At 57.0% G+C, this 16119-nt stretch overlaps 1 protein-coding gene across 2 annotated transcripts in view; it reads left to right on the top strand.

The window, feature by feature from the left end:
* The window catches only part of DNAH17 (dynein axonemal heavy chain 17), a 38655-nt gene that overhangs the window by 20641 nt on the left and 1895 nt on the right, over positions 1–16119 (top strand). Inside the window, exons 48-78 of one of the 2 annotated variants that reach the window (XM_052807558.1) lie at positions 78–180; positions 344–491; positions 847–938; positions 1120–1281; positions 1436–1600; positions 1757–1948; positions 2405–2671; positions 3215–3376; positions 3980–4213; positions 4411–4575; positions 4687–4782; positions 4875–5092; positions 5339–5546; positions 5854–5969; positions 6308–6500; positions 6616–6851; positions 7166–7288; positions 8058–8262; positions 8637–8801; positions 8962–9102; positions 9233–9403; positions 9593–9715; positions 10431–10624; positions 10756–10904; positions 11062–11189; positions 12029–12256; positions 12844–13035; positions 13745–13924; positions 14267–14449; positions 15509–15691; positions 15952–16095. In XM_052807558.1, coding sequence (XP_052663518.1) covers positions 78–180; positions 344–491; positions 847–938; positions 1120–1281; positions 1436–1600; positions 1757–1948; positions 2405–2671; positions 3215–3376; positions 3980–4213; positions 4411–4575; positions 4687–4782; positions 4875–5092; positions 5339–5546; positions 5854–5969; positions 6308–6500; positions 6616–6851; positions 7166–7288; positions 8058–8262; positions 8637–8801; positions 8962–9102; positions 9233–9403; positions 9593–9715; positions 10431–10624; positions 10756–10904; positions 11062–11189; positions 12029–12256; positions 12844–13035; positions 13745–13924; positions 14267–14449; positions 15509–15691; positions 15952–16095 — 5266 coding nt within the window. Of the gene's footprint in view, positions 1–77; positions 181–343; positions 492–846; positions 939–1119; positions 1282–1435; positions 1601–1756; positions 1949–2404; positions 2672–3214; positions 3377–3979; positions 4214–4410; positions 4576–4686; positions 4783–4874; positions 5093–5338; positions 5547–5853; positions 5970–6307; positions 6501–6615; positions 6852–7165; positions 7289–8057; positions 8263–8636; positions 8802–8961; positions 9103–9232; positions 9404–9592; positions 9716–10430; positions 10625–10755; positions 10905–11061; positions 11190–12028; positions 12257–12843; positions 13036–13744; positions 13925–14266; positions 14450–15475; positions 15692–15951; positions 16096–16119 lie in introns of both variants that reach the window. The other variant, XM_052807557.1, reaches the window with a different exon arrangement.

Genomic DNA, 16119 nt, shown 5'->3' with positions numbered 1-16119 from the left:
CCATGGGGCAGTGGGGCACAGCCCAACTGGAGGAACCCGTCCCCCGGGGAAGCGTCACGGTGCTGGTCCCTGCACAGGTACGACAGGAACAAACTGACCCTGAAGGACATTCACAACTGCCAGTACGTGGCCTGCATGAACCCGACTGCAGGATCCTTCACCATTGACTCCAGGCTGCAGGTACGCAGGACCCGCAGGGCCGGGGTCTGTGCCCCACCAGGTTTGCTCTCCTGGGACCGGAGCCCAGAGTGGGTGGGATGGGGTGGGGGACCTCGCGGTGCTGGCTGGCTGCATCAGCTCCTGGGGGCAAAGCTCCCACCTGAATTTTTGCCCCTTGCTGCAGCGCCACTTCTGCGTCTTCGCCGTGAGCTTTCCTGGCCAGGAGGCTCTGCTGACCGTGTACAGCACCATCCTCGCGCAGCACCTGGACCTGCAGAGGATGCCACTGGCTGTCCAGAAGCTGCAGCCCCAGCTGGTAGCAGCAGCGCTGGGTGAGCCCCTGCCATGCCGGGGGGTGGGAAGGCGGCACGCACCAGCATCGGCCCCTGGGGAAAGCACCCGCACCCACTGGCACCGGGAAACCCAACCACATCAAAACTGGCCAGTGCCCTGGGAGCCCCGCGCCGCACCTCCACATCACGGCACTGGGCAAATGAAACCCTAGTTCCTCCTTTTCTCCTGTTCGCATTCAAAACACAGCATCATGTCCCTAGAAATTGTCAGACTAAATAAAACCTCAGGCTTGTCCTACGGAGGGGAGAGCGAGCCAGGCTCAGGGATCCCGCCGGAGGCTGCAGTGGTCTCTGGGCACCTGCCCACCCGCTTACCTCTGTTTCCTGCCAACAGCCCTCCACCAGAAGGTCTCCTCCACCTTCTTGCCAACAGCCATCAAGTTCCACTACCTCTTCAACCTCCGGGACCTCTCCAACATATTCCAGGTAGTGGGAGGGCTGTTTCCTCTAAAGTATCCGTATTCCTTTCTTTCCTTCATCATGCATCCTTGCAGTGCACCATGTCCCTGAAAAGTACCATGACCTCTTCCCAAAGCCAACCTTTAAACTCAGCTCTGAGTAGCAGTAAAATAACCCCCGAGGACTGAGGGATTCACGTGTTTGTCAGGGTCTGTTGTTCTCCACCCCCGAATGCCTGAAAAGTCCTGTGGACTTGGTGCGTCTCTGGCTCCATGAAGCTGAGAGGGTGTATGGAGACAAGCTTGTCGATGAAAGGGATCAAAAAGGCTTCAGGAAGATGCTGGCGGACACCTGCAAAAAGTTCTTTGATGTAAGTTGTGCTGGAAAATGAGGGAGTGCCCCAGCCTGGTGGGACTGCGCTGCCAGGCTGAGCTCCCCGGTGCGGGCTTGGCAGTGGCACAGGCAGCGGTACCCCACGGCTGAGCCCCACGGCTGAGCCCCACATCTGCCATTGCCTCTCCCAGGAACTTGGCGAAGACCTGGTGTTCGCCAAGCCCAACATCTACTGCCACTTCGCCCAGGGCATGGGGGAGCCCAAGTACCTGCCGGTGCCGACCTGGCCGGCTCTGAACAAGCTGCTGGGGGAAGCCTTGGACAGCTACAATGAGGTGAACGCGGCAATGAGCCTGGTGAGTGCCCTGCTGCCGGGCAGCTCCGCACCGAGGCAGCGCACTGCAGAGATGCAGCTGCGGCATCGCTCTCGCTCAGTTTGTACATTATGGGGCGTTCACTGCTTTTCCTGCTGTGATTCAGAATATCGAACCTTCCCCTCCCGTTTTCTTCAGGTGCTCTTTGAAGATGCAGTGTCTCATATTTGCAGAATTAGTCGGATCTTAGAGTCTCCCTGGGGCAACGCACTGCTGGTGGGGGTAGGAGGCAGCGGCAAGCAGAGTCTGGCACGTCTGGCAGCATACATCAGCAACCTCGATGTGTTTCAGATTACGCTGAGGAAAGGCTACAGCATCCCGGACCTGAAGGTGAGAGGAGCTTTCCTCCCAGTCCCCCGGGCCAGCGCTGCCTGCTCGCGGGAGAAATCCTGCAAATGCGGAGCGGTGCCAAGCCCGGCGGTGGCTCTGGTGCCTGGGGTGGGTGCGTGGGGCTCTGCCCTCCTCTCATCGCTGTGTCTGTGCACCGTGTGATGGGCTCAAAGGTGCTTTCTGAACACCCCCGAGTCCTGCTCCGAGGGGCCGCAGCATTTCCCTGGCCAGGGACGGGCAGGAGCTGATCGTGAGGGCAGGTGCTGTGCAGGCAGCCCTGGCAGCTGGCCCCGTCCCCGAGCAGAGCAGCCGGCACCCAGCACCTTCCCAAAGGCACCTTCCTGGCTTCCCAGGGTGGCCCAGGTGTGCCAGGCTGCACTGAACCAGTCACTGCGGAGAACAGCTCTGCGGGGTTGAAAAGAGGGGGGTTGACGGGTTTTCTCTCCCCTGTCCCAGCTGGACCTCGCCTCCCAGTACATCAAGGCAGCCGTGAAGAACACCCCCACTGTGTTCCTGATGACAGACTCCCACATTGCTGAAGAATCGTTCCTGGTCCTAATCAATGACTTCTTGGCATCCGGGGAGGTGCCGGGGCTCTTTCAGGATGATGACCTGGAAAACATTATCAGTGCCATGAGGCCCCAAGTGAAGTTCCTTGGATTGCAAGATACAAGGGAAAACTGCTGGAAATTATTTATAGAAAAAGTCAGGCGTCAGTTAAAGGTGGGTGTTCATTCAGGAGGGGTTTTTGTCAGTGCTCCTAACTTGCCTAATCCAAAACCTATTTGCAGACAAGACACAGAAAACCATGGTTTCATTACATGGAGATAGGTTTGGGTGAAAAATGTTTTCAAAGGCTGCCCAGCCAATGGTGCACCCCCAGCCCCAGGGTGCAGCTCTTCACACCCATGTATTTACCTGCCTTGGGGCAGAAGCGGTGAGCAGCCTCCACGGCCATGTGCCAGCACCAGGCTGTGCTGGGCACTCACAGGGACACCAGTGTGGGCACGGTGCTTGGCTACTGGCTGCAGCCACCAAAGGGGGGGTCCAGTGCCAGCCCTGACCCTACTGAGAGGCACAGGGTGCACAATCACAGACCATGTCCCGCATACTGGGAAGGGGAGTTAATAGGAGGGAGGCAAAGTTCTTATCTCAAGCAGAAGTTTGCAGCGACGCGGAGCCCGCAGCGATGCTCCCGCTGTCCCACGCGCAAGCTCAGCCCACGGCAGCAGGGATGCCTCACTCAGCAGCAGTGGTCTGCCCCAGGTCATCCTCTGCTTCTCCCCCGTGGGCTCAACCCTGCGAGTGCGGGCGAGGAGGTTCCCTGCCGTGGTCAACTGCACAGCCATCGACTGGTTCCACGAGTGGCCGGAGGATGCGCTTGTGTCTGTCAGCAGCAGGTTCCTGGAGGAAACAGGGGACATTGAGGTGAGCTGGGACCCCGGGTCCGTGCACGCCGTGCCTGTGCACAGCCCTCTGTTCTGGGGGACTGGGGAAACCGGGCTGCTTTCGGGAATGACCTGCACCTCTGCTACTCTCCTTGTTGCAACATGCCTGGGGATGGGGGCCTGGCGTGACCCAGGGGTGCTGGGGGCAGCAAGCCGGGGATGGGGTCTGAGGTAAGCTCATAGACAGCTCCAGGGTCAGAGCCTGCAGCCCCACAGCTTGTGGGTGGGGACAAACCTTTCCTCATTTCCCTTTTGTCCTTAAAACACCACCACAAATAACAGCCTGGAAACAGCAGCTTTTCCCCAGTGCAGCCCAAGTTGGCTCGGGGGATTAGCGACAGGAAACCAGAGCTGGGCTTAAGAACCAGCGTTGTCAGTGCCGTGATCACCTACATTTCTCAGCCACGCGTTGTGCTGTTTAACAAAAAGCAGCGCTTTGCCTCCCAGCCTCTGCAGCTGGATGTGGAACCAACACTGCAGGAAGGCTCGGTTCTACCCCAGCATTTCACCGCATCCACACGGCACAGCGGCTCACTGTCCGTGCTCCTGGCAGAGCATCTCACTGTCTGTGTTCCTGGTGCAGCCCGAGGTCAAGGTCTCCATCAGCCAGTTCATGTCCTATGTCCACACGAGCGTTAAGGAGATGTCCAAGACCTACCTGGCCATGGAGAGACGCTATAATTACACCACGCCAAAGACCTTCCTGGAGCAGATAAACCTCTACAAAAACCTGCTGTCGAAAAAAAGGAGTGAGCTCACGGCCAAGATCGAGAGGCTGGAGAAGGGGCTGACGAAGCTGCAGAGCACAGCATCACAGGTGCCTGCCCACAGCATCACTTATGCATCGCGCCTGCTGGGGGTCCAACGTGCGGTGGGGGACGAGGGGAGGCACAACCCAGCAGGGCTGTCACAGTGGCCACGAGGTCCCCGAGCTATACCGAGCCACTGCTGTAAGGCCAGGCAGGGCTTAGCAGGATCAACCCTCTGATCCTCTCTGTTTCTCCCCCCATCAAGGTGGATGACCTGAAAGCCAAGCTGGCGGTCCAGGAGGCAGAGCTGAAGCAGAAGAAGGAGGACGCGGATAAATTGATCCACGTGGTGGGTGTCGAGACGGACAAGGTCAGCAAGGAGAAAGCCATCGCTGATGAGGAGGAGCTGAAGGTCCAGGCTATCAACACGGTGCGTGGTGCTGAGCTGGTGCCCACCAGGCTAGGGTCCAACACGGGATGGGGCAGTGCGAGCTCTGTCAGCTCTGGCCGCTCACCCTGTCCTGTCCCCTCGCCTCCCCAGAACGTGGCCGAGAAGCAGCGAGCCTGTGAGACCGACCTGGCAAAAGCAGAGCCAGCACTCGTAGCTGCCCAGGAGGCCCTCGACACGCTCAATAAGGTGGGCAACCCCTCGGTGGGAAGCAGGTCCCTGGCTGGTGCCGGTGTCCCCGCACCAGGGCGATGCTCAGCGGCCCCGCGGTCCCTTCCCAGAACAACCTGACAGAGCTGAAGTCCTTCGGGTCCCCGCCGCAAGCGGTGGTGAACGTGACGGCAGCTGTGATGGTTCTGACGGCCCCCAAGGGCAAGATACCAAAGGATAAGAGCTGGAAGGCAGCAAAAGTCATGATGGGAAAAGTAGACACTTTCCTTGATGCCTTAAAGAAGTTTGACAAGGAGCACATCCCCGAGGCCTGTCTTAAGGCGTTTCAGTGAGTCCGTGGCCGGTTCCTGCCCCCTTCCCGACCCCACACCAGCGGGCTGCCCTGGGCAGGGCATCCAGGAGAGACCCTCACCCAGCGAGCACAGCAGGGTTTCAGGGGCAGGAGTGGGATCCAGGCGTTTGCTCTGCTCTCCCACCCTGCTGCCCATCCACAGCCCGAGCTCTGGGAGGAGCGGGACGGGGCCGCCGGCAGCTGCGGCATGGTGACGTAGCGCAGCGTGTTCTCCCGTTCCAGGCCCTACCAGTCAGACCCCAGTTTTGATCCAGAGTTCATAATGTCGAAGTCAACGGCCGCCGCAGGTCTGTGCTCCTGGTGCCTAAACATTGTTCGCTTCTACGAGGTGTTCTGCGAGGTGGAGCCCAAGAGGCAGGCGCTGGAGGAGGCCAACGCCGAGCTGGCAGAGGCACAAGAAAAACTCAGTCGCATTAAGAGCAAAATTGCTGTAAGTGCGTGCCCCCCTGCGCAGACCCCGGCCAGGGCCAGCTGCCGGAGCCAGCCGCCGTTTTCCTTGGCTGACACCCGCTGTGACCCCATCAGTAATTCGGCTGCGGGTCACAGCCAGAAGTCAAAAATGAGTGAGAAAGATTCTTATAATTCATATAACCTGGAGCCCAGGTGCAAGAGCTGTGTCACCACCACAGGGGCTGTGGCAAAGCTCCCTCGGGTCTGCAGAGCGCTCTCCTGGCCTGGCAGCTTACTGCAGCTGTGCTGCATGCAGGAGGTAACTGTAGATGTGTTGTCTTTTGAAGGACCTGAATGCCAATTTGGCAGCTCTCACTGCAGAATTTGAGAAAGCTACAGCTGAAAAAATCAAATGTCAGCAGGAGGCTGATGCAACCAACAGAGTCATCACGCTGGCAAACAGGTACCATGCAAACACTGGCTCCAGAAGCGCTGGGACCGTCTGCTGCTCCCTGGCATTGCCTGGTGACAATGACACAGGGGTCGTGGAAGCACCAGAGCCCCCCCCATCCTCCCCAAATTAAAAAATCCCAAGTATGAATTGGGCCAGAAATTTGGGGTGGGGATGCTGCAGAGCCATATGCCCTGGCTGAGAGCAGCCCACCACCCGAGCAGAGATGGGTTAATCCCAAGGATGTTTGGCCACCCTGGGGCATCACGGCTGAGTGCCCCCCCCCCCCTCGCCCCCTGCCCCCCCCCGGCAGCACCACAGCAGCCACTGTCTCCTCTGGCCTCCCCCAGGCTCGTCGGGGGCCTGGCGTCCGAAAACGTCCGCTGGGCTGAGTCAGTGGAGATGCTCAGAGAGCAGGAGAAGACGCTGTGCGGAGACGTGCTGCTGGTCTCTGCCTTCGTGTCCTACGTCGGCTACTTCACCAAGAAGTACAGAGCCGAGCTGCTGGAGAAGCACTGGATCCCCTTCCTCAGCAGGCTGGCGGTGAGTGGCCATGCGTCCCGTCCCGGGGTGCCTGGGCTCCTTCCCTCCATGCCTGCTGGCACCAAGGGGCTCCCGCTCCTCTGTGGCCAGGCGCCCAACGGTCCCTCCCTGGCAGGTGCCCATCCCCATCACCCCAGGGCTGGACCCCCTCAGCCTCCTCACCGACACCGCCGACGTGGCTGCCTGGAGCAACCAGGGGCTGCCCAGCGACCGCACATCCACCGAGAACGCCACCATCCTCTGCAACACCCAGCGGTGGCCCCTGGTCGTGGACGCCCAGCTCCAGGGCATCAAGTGGATCAAGAACAAATACGGGGAGGAGCTGCGGGCCATCCGCCTGGGCCAGAGGAGGTGGGTCGGGTGCTGGGGGGCTGCCACAGGCTCGGGCTGGAACGGCCCCCCCCCTTCCCCTGCCACCAGAGGGGCATGGAGGTCTCCAAACCAGGCCACCCACATCCCCCATCAGAGTTCGGGACACCCGAGGGCAACAGTGCTGATGGAAGCACCCAACACCAACACGGGCTGTGCAGGGGCTGGGGCTGGCAGTGCCGCGGGGGTCCCACCAGGGCACAGCGGCTGGTGGGCATTCACCCGAGCTCACCGGAGCTCCCCACAGCGCGCGCACGCTCACCCCACACCGCGCCTCCCTCTCCTCTCGGCTGCAGCTATCTGGATGCCATAGAGCAGGCGGTTTCCGAAGGACAGACGCTGCTGATTGAGGACGTTGGTGAGACGATGGAGCCGGTGCTGGACCACCTGCTGGGCAGGAACACCACCAAGAAGGGCAGGTCAGCACTCCTTGTTCTCTGGTGCCTAAGAGTTTCACCTGCTCTGAGCAACCACTGCTGCCCTAAAATGCCGATTTACGCCGCTTTGCATGACAGCAGCTGGGGCCTGATCCTTCCCCATGCACATGAGAGCCTCTGGCCACATGCCTTAGTTTTCTCCTGGTATTTCCCAGTGGGGACACTTGTAGTTGATGTGACGTTTTTGACCATTCTGCTCTGAAGAGTCCAGTTCATTTAGTGGTTTAAGAAGAGTGTGTTCTCTGGTGCACCTGCAATAAGGTGTGATAAACTGAGAGGGTTCTCTTGGCAGACATAGAAGCTGTTCTGTGATGGGGCTTTTGCTGAGAATCCCTGCCCCATCTCCCCCACCCCACTCAGCACTGCCAGCCCTGCTGCAGGCAGCGCTGCCTTCCCCGGACACCACCGACCTTCTTGGCCACATCCCTGGGATCTGGTGAGGGCTGGTCCCCAGGACTGCAGGGATGGGGCTCTGGGGCAGGAGCGAACTCGTTTCATGGCAGGGAGCCTGCAAGGAGCATCAGCCTGGAAGCCATGGTGGGCCTGTGGGCAGGGCAGCCTCCAGCTTCTTCTGCTCCTCCAGCCTTTGCCCTGCCAGGGTTGTTTTGGCACTTCTGCTCTGGCTATGCCTTTTCCCAAGCAGAGAAATACATCTTAAGCAGCCGGGAACAGCATATGGGTTGAGGGCTTTTGTCTGTGATGAGTTACTGCCAAGTGTACAGAAATGTAATTTGTTTAATTAACTAAACAGATGCATTAGGATAGGAGATAAAGAAGTGGAATATCACCCACGCTTCCGACTGATTCTGCACACCAAATATTCCAACCCTCACTACAAGCCAGAAGTGCAGGCTCAGTGCACCCTGATCAACTTCTTGGTGACCCGGGAGGGACTGGAGGACCAGCTCCTGGCCGCTGTGGTGGCCAAAGAGCGGCCAGACCTGGAGACCCTGAAGGTACGAACCCAGCTGCCGGCGAGACAGTAGCGGAGAGCAGCCTGGGGGAGCTGCGGAGTCTTTGCTGGCAGGGAGCAGTGAGATCTCACCTCCGTGAGCTCGCTGTTGTTTATCGAGAGCTGAGCGAGTCCCGATCGGACCCTGCTGTCTACGTGGGTGGCTGTGGGTCCACCGTTGTCCCACAGAGCCTGGCGCTGCCACAGGCACGCTCACCGCTTCGCCCTGTGGGTGAAAGCATGTCCCAGGAGGGACCATGTCCACCCTCCTCGTGCATCAGCGCTTCGGTGACAGTATGAAAAACATGGTGATTGATGCCAGAGTTTTCCTACAGTCTCTTGAATGACACACATCTCTCCGGGGTGCTGGTGTTGTAGGCAAACCTCACAAAGAGCCAGAACGAGTTCAAGATCAAGCTGAAGGAGCTGGAGGACTCTCTGCTCGCCCGGCTGTCTGCTGCCGCGGGGGAGTTCCTGGGGGACACAGCACTGGTGGAGAACCTGGAAACAACGAAGCGCACAGCCATAGAAATTGAGGAAAAAGTAAGTAAAAGCGAGCTGCCCTGAAGCCGGTCCTGTGATGACACGGGCAGTGGGAGAGCTCTCCTGGATCATGCTGGGCACCCAGCACTCAGTGGGAGGTTGGGTGCTGCTTCAGCACATGCCAGGATGGTGGATAACACCCACCTTCTTGTGTGTCAAGGTGAAAGAAGCTAAAGTCACCGAAGTCCAAATAAATGTCGCTAGAGAAAACTACAGGCCAGCGGCAGAGCGAGCATCCCTGCTGTACTTCATCCTGAGTGACCTCAACAAGATCAACCCCATCTACCAGTTCTCTCTCAAGGTAGAGGAATTGGTTTGGACAGGCAGGACAGGGTTTGGGGGATCTCGGAGATTCGGTGTTTCAGCATTTATGCTGCTAACAAAACACCCAGCAGACCAGGCGCTGAGCTGCTCACCTGGCTCTTCCTCAGGCATTCAACGGAGTCTTTGAGAAAGCCATTCAGCGCACAGCCCCCAATGACAACATCAAGCAAAGGGTGATCAACCTGACGGATGAGATCACCTACTCAGTCTATATGTACACCGCACAGGGACTCTTTGAGAGAGACAAACTCATTTTCCTGGCCCAGGTTGCCTTCCAGGTAATGGGTGCAAATGTTTGAGACTTCTGTGGTATAATACTGTACGTGAGTTTATGTTGGTTTAGATAGGTCATTCTCTTACCTCTGTGCTGCTGCTGGATGCTCAGTAGCTTCTGCCCAGAGCACAGCCCCTCGCACTGAGGCGGTGTGTGCCGGGGTGGTTGTGACGCTGCGCTCTCACCTTGCCAGGTCCTGGCAATCAAGAAAGAAGTGAACCTGGTGGAGCTGGACTTTCTTCTACGCTTCCCTTCCAAGGCTGGCGTCGCATCCCCCGTGGACTTCCTGCAGCCTCAGGGCTGGGGTGGCATCAAGGTTGGTCCACGCAGTCGCCCGCTGTGCCGAGGCAATGCCAGCATGGCACCCAGCACAGTGGGTCCGGGGTCACCTGCAGCAGCCGGGAGGGTCCGCAAAGCCTTCCTGTCCCCTGCGGCTGGTGAGACCCAGCAAATCCCAGCCCCTGGCAGGGGCTGTGGGATGGCAGCGTGCCAGCGGTGTGGGGGTCCGCACTCAGCCCTGCGGCAGGCGGTAGGGTCAGCCATTCACCCGACCGAGTGCCAGAGACAGCCTGTCCCACTGCTCCCCCTCCTCTGCATGTCCCGCTCACTCCAGGGGGCTGAGGGAAAGCAGAGATGGGCTGCTCGCACTGGCAGGAGGAGGCAGCTGGCAAGGTTGCGTCTCGCCAGTATTTCTGACTGTCAGCGTCCCCCGTGTGCCCAGCTCCTCGCCCATGAGCTCAGGAGTGTCCAAGTGATGCCCCGCCAGCCCACGTGCAGCATCCCTGTTTCACCAGGCAGCCTTGGCACCTGAGGGATGCCTCTGGGACCCCCAACGCAGCCGTGTCCGGCGGAGGGCAGGTCTGGCAGCCTGCCTGGGCTGGTGGAGCAAGGCTGCGGGACCCCTCAGGGCCTGGCTGTGGCACAGGACCATCCCCACATACACATGACTCTGTGGGGACACCCCCAGCCTGGGGGCCCCGAGGGTGAGCAGAGCCCAGGATTGATTTAGCCCTTCTCTGGGGGATCTGAAGGTGCTCTCAGAAATGGAAGAGTTCAAGAACTTGGACAGTGACATCGAGGGCTCGGCAAAGCGATGGAAGAAGTTTGTGGAGTCTGAGGTGCCAGAGAAGGAGGTGTTCCCCAAGGAGTGGAAGAACAAGTCAGCCCTGCAGAAGCTGTGCATGCTGCGGTGCATGCGGCCGGACAGGATGACCTATGCTATCAGGTACGCCAGCGCCCGCCCGGGGCACGCAGCATGGTGCTCTCCTGGCAAAAGACCCACAGTGTCACCGCACCAGCTGCGCCTAGCGACCACGTTTGTTCCTAACTCACATTTTGGTTTTATTTTTTGTGTAGGAACTTTGTGGAAGAGAAGATGGGGAGCAAGTTTGTGGAAGGAAGGAGCGTGGATCTCTTCAAGGCGTACAAGGAGAGCAGCCCCTCCACGCCCCTGTTCTTCATTCTCTCCCCTGGCGTCGACCCGCTGAAAGACGTGGAGGCCGTGGGTGAGCCGCTGCCCTCTCCTCCGCCGGCACCAGCTCACAGTGGCTGCATGCCGCTGCTGGTTTGAGCCATGAATGGCTGGAGCTGCGCAGCCCCATCTTCTTCCCAATACTAACGAAAAAGGCATCTCACCCTGTGACGGTTTCCTCCCCTCCCCAGGCAGAAAGCTGAATTTCACCATCGACAACGGGAAGATCCACAACGTGTCGCTGGGGCAGGGCCAGGAGGCTGTGGCCGAACGGGCCCTGGAGGTGGCGGCCACGCAGGGGCACTGGGTCATCCTGCAGGTGGGTGGGGGGCACCGGGGCGCACAGCCCGGCGCACAGCCAGACGCGGCTCAGAGTGTCCGCAGGCTCTCCCAGCCTCAGCATCCCCATTGACACTAAGGTGGCACCTGGGATGGCTGGAGCTCGGGGAGCGTCAGCAGCTGCTCCGCTCCCCATGTCCCGCTGCGTTAGCAATCTCGCACAGTCTCAGTGCTCAGCCGGTGCGGTGGCCGGGTCCAGGCTTGTCCTTGGTGGGGGCAGAGGCGGGAGCAGGGAGGGGACTGGGGGCAGCAGCACCGCCGGCAGCAGGAAGGCACAGCGCTGCCTTGGAGAAGGGGGCAAGGAGGTGACACGGGGGGGCTCAGAGAAACAGGGGAGGCGGGAGGTGGGGAGCGCAGTGCCCCTTGCTCCCTGCAGTGGCGGGGGGACACACAGGACCGCCAGGTGGGGGGCAGCATAATGACCCCTTACCATCACTGCACTGCCACGAGCAAGGCAGGAGGCGAGGGGACATCCAGGACGGACAGATTTTGGGTGCGCACCAAACACTGCCGGCCTGCACCAAGGGAACCGGAGAGGGGCCACAGAGCAGGAGACCGGCAACAGAGAGTGGAGGCCAAAAGCGCGGGAGGCCATCCAAAGAGGATGGCAGCCCTGCTACAGGGGTGCGAGGTTTTTCATGGTGTATCCCCACGTGATGCCAGTGACACGGTCTGGGTCAGTTGGGTGTCCCCAGCCCAAGCGGTGCCATGTTGCGCTGCACCTGCTCTCTGTGGAGCCACAGTAGGGATTTGGGGGGGACGAGCGATGCCCGAGGTTGTACTTCAGCCCAAGCAGTGCAGGAGGGGTTCCTGTTGCAGAACATCCACCTGGTGGCCCGGTGGCTGGGCACACTGGAGAAGACGGTGGAGCAGTACAGCCTGGGCAGCCATGCCGACTACCGGGTGTTCATGAGCGCCGAGCCAGCCCCCAGCCCGGAGGCACACATCATCCCGCAGGGACTGCTGGAAAACGCCATCAAAATCACCAATGAGCCGCCGACGGGCATGTATGCCAACCTGCACAAAGCCCTTGACCTCTTCACCCAGGTACCCTCGCCCCACCACGCTGCTCTCCCCCACCGCGGTCGTGCTGTGCACAGCCAGTTCCTTTCAACCGTTTTGGGTCAGCATGTCCAGCTCACCCTGTCCCTGGGGTTTCACGGGCTGAGCATCTCTGGGGGCATCACTGCAGACACGGATGCTGTGCCAGGAGCCAGCCCACCCCCCAGGCACATCCTCCTGGGGGTGCTCAGAGCCCCCATTTGTCAGGACGTGATTTAAGGTTAACCAGAGCTGCCCGAGGGTTCTGAACCAGGGAAGATGCCAAATCACTGGCACCTTTCCCAAGGCTGAATGTCAAGCTGCTGCTGCTTGGTGTCACAAACAAGCCACCTCAACTGTCAGTGGGGTGTATATGTGTGTGTGTATTCCTAATTTTTTTACAAACAAATGAGTGCAAAAATTAACCAACTAGCAAATCATTAAAAGATAATTTTATGCTTTTTTTTTTTTTTTAATAAACAACCTTCAGTTCTCCTTTGCCATCATCTGTTAATTTTCTTCAATAGAGGGATGGCTGCTAGTGATATTCACTTATTCACTTGCAAACCCACTCTCATTTTATTCCACTGCAGGACACGTTAGAGATGTGCAGCAAAGAAATCGAGTTTAAATGCATCTTGTTTGCGCTCTGTTACTTCCACGCGGTGGTGGCTGAGCGGCGCAAGTTTGGCACTCAGGGCTGGAACAGATCTTACCCCTTCAACAATGGTGACCTGACCATATCGATTAACGTCCTGTACAACTACTTGGAGGCCAACCCCAAGGTAAGGGACTTACAAAGTGACCATACCTCAGCACAGTACACATTGCAAGCAACCTTTTCCAAAAAAATTCATCAGTTTGCTGCACAAATGCTTTCTCTTGAGGAAACACAGCGTTGCCAGTAGCTCTTCCCCTCCTCCCCTGAGGAGCTGCCTGCATACTCTGGCAGGTGAAGGTGCATAGTCCTCAGCGCAACCAAGCTGGGTGGAAAGCGGGTGTTTAGCACCAGGCTGGGACGAGTGCCTGCTCTGGCTCATGCCTCGGTGCTTTGTTGGGTTGGGTTTTTTTAATTACTTTCCACCTAAAAGACAAAGCCTGCCCCAAGAATGAAGGTGCAACAAGTAGGCTTGAGGTCTCACCTTTAGGAGAGTCCTGCTTTCACCTGGCTTCACAGACATGATCAATGTTGATCTGAATAAAGACGGGATGATGGGGGTTCAAAGTATGGCTGGCTGTGTCCATACTGGGACAAGGTGAAATCTGTGGGCAAACACGAGACCCCTGAGACAAGGTCCCCTGCCTTGCTCCCCTTCACTCTGTCATCGAGCCTCTGTGGGTCCAGGGCCTGTCACTTCCCTGGATGCTGGACAGACCGACCCAGGAGCCATTGCTCCGTGGCCCCACAGCTCTACAGCTGTGTGCAGCTTCCCCAGGCTGCAGGGGACTTCTGGGGAGCCACACAGAAAACCCACAGTGAGCCTCTCCTTGTAGGTACCATGGGATGATCTCCGGTACCTATTTGGTGAAATCATGTACGGCGGGCACATCACAGACGACTGGGACCGCCGGCTGTGTCGGACTTACCTGAGTGAATACATCCGTGCGGAGATGCTGGAAGGGGAAGTGTACTTAGCTCCAGGGTTTTTGATCCCTCCCAGCTTGGATTACAAGGTAAGAAAGATTAACACTGCAATTTGCTGTGGAAAACCACTGCTCTGGATAAATGTGCACTAGTCAGAGTTCCCTCATGCTAACCAGCGGGGAATGTAGGGGAAAAAAAGTTTCAATCCCATGGAAACATGCAGAATAGCTGCAAAAATAATTCCTGTGGCTGGGGTGGTAAGGGAAAAACTTAGGTAAGACGTGAGTAAAAAACCATCTTGAATAAGCAACGCCAGCTAGCCGTGAAGCACCACCACCAAATAGCAATGACGTATTTTCAAAGCTGAAGTGAAACTCATGCTTCTTTGTACATATCGGTTAAACTAATGTCAGCGCCTGCCCTGTGCTTAGGGTTATCACGAGTACATCGATGACAACCTACCACCGGAGAGCCCCTACTTGTACGGCCTTCACCCAAATGCAGAAATTGGGTTCCTGACTGTCACTTCAGACAGGCTTTTTCGGACAGTTTTGGAAATGCAGCCCAAAGAATCAGATGCTGGAGGAGGCTCAGGTGTCTCCCGAGAGGAAAAGGTAAGCAAAGTTTTACACTACGCAATAACAGTTCAGAGGCCAGGAGGGGACTAGGTGGGGAGGAGAGATATGGGCCCACACACAATGGACAGAAGAATATGACCTGTAATAATTGATTTTCATCAGTGCAAGATAGTGGAGGTGTGATTCTAGCCCAGTGCCTAATGCTACAAACTGTCAGCCTGGAAAAAGGGGAGCTGCTAGCACAGAGCTCACGAGAAACGCTGCGGTCAGGTTTTTATTTAAGTATATTTGCACTTGGTTTCTCTGTGACCAGGCTCTCCTTTCCATTTCAGTAACTTTGCCAGTCTTTGGTATTGGTAATGTAATTGAACACGAGCAAATGCTTCACTGCTCTACAGCTGCTGAGAAGGCAGCACTGCTACCGCAGCCCAGGGCAGACAAAGTACTGGCCACAGCTGCCTATTTGTCCCCATCCTATCTGCAGCGCTCTCCCCTCTTCCCTGCTCTTGCATCAGTCTAGTTCCCAGGCAGGCAGGCAGCTAGTCACACAGATCATGAGACCATTAGCTGCTCTCCTCCAGCATCTCTCAGAAAGGCAAAGGGTAAAGAGAAGGGGCTGAAATGCTGCCCCAGCAGTTTCTTTGTGTTCACTCCATCTGAACACATGGTGCGGTTACAAAAGTCAGCAGTGTTCAGAAAGGTTATTCTTTGATGGGGTCGAGATGTGCTAGTGGCAAAATGTGGCTTATATGCTGCGCCCTCAGCAGATGGAGTAGGCTTATTAACTTCCATTCATAATGGCAACTACTAAAAATACAGATTTTAAAAAAAAAAAAAAAAAGTCTTCCTCCTAATTCCCTGGATTTTGCACTTGAATTTCACAGCCTCCATGGCTTCAGTTCTTGGCTATCGAAAAAGAGCTGCAGCTTTTTAAGATCCAAGAGCAGTTAGTAAAATAATAGAGTATTAGTAACAGAGGAGGAGGCACAGCAAAACACAAAGGCAGAAAAAGAAAAATCTTACTAAGTTAACTAACTGTTAACCCACAGCATTTTTTCTTAGATAAGAGCAGTTCTATGGCCTTATTCTTCCCAGGTGAAGTCGGTCCTAGACGAGATTATTGAGAAGCTGCCGGAGCCATTCAATATGGTAGAGGTCATGGCGAAAGCAGTGGACAAGACCCCGTATGTTGTAGTTGCCTTCCAGGAATGTGAAAGAATGAACATCTTGACCCATGAAATCAGACGATCTTTGAAAGAGTTGGACTTGGGACTAAAGGTATACATTAGGTAGCTGCCTAGAAAGCACCTCTCTCTATCAAATAATTTCCCATGATTTGCAAATGGCTGTTGCTCGTTCACGAACCTTGTCTTGTACAAAGTGCTTGGCTACCCTTGCTCACGCTCTTACACATTCCACTGTGCTGGGTGCAGCCAGATGGTACCAGCCTCCTGCTTCGTGATGAGTTTGAGACCAAATACTTCCATCAGTCTTGCTTTCTTCAGATGAAGCTGCCCAGACTTTTCTCTTTTTTAAAGGGAGAGCTAACGATTACATCGGATATGGAAGAGCTGGCAAACGCTCTCTTCTACGACAATGTTCCTGAGTCCTGGACACGTCATGCCTATCCTTCTCTTCTTAGCTTAGGAGCCTGGTATGCAGACCTGCTCCTTCGGATTAGGGTGAGCAGATTTCTTGTGAAAGTT

The sequence above is a fragment of the Harpia harpyja genome, chromosome 14 (assembly GCF_026419915.1).
Source record: "Harpia harpyja isolate bHarHar1 chromosome 14, bHarHar1 primary haplotype, whole genome shotgun sequence".
Lineage (NCBI taxonomy): Eukaryota > Metazoa > Chordata > Aves > Accipitriformes > Accipitridae > Harpia > Harpia harpyja.
Note: the sequence above shows the minus strand (reverse complement) of the source record. Positions and strands in the feature narration are given on the sequence as shown.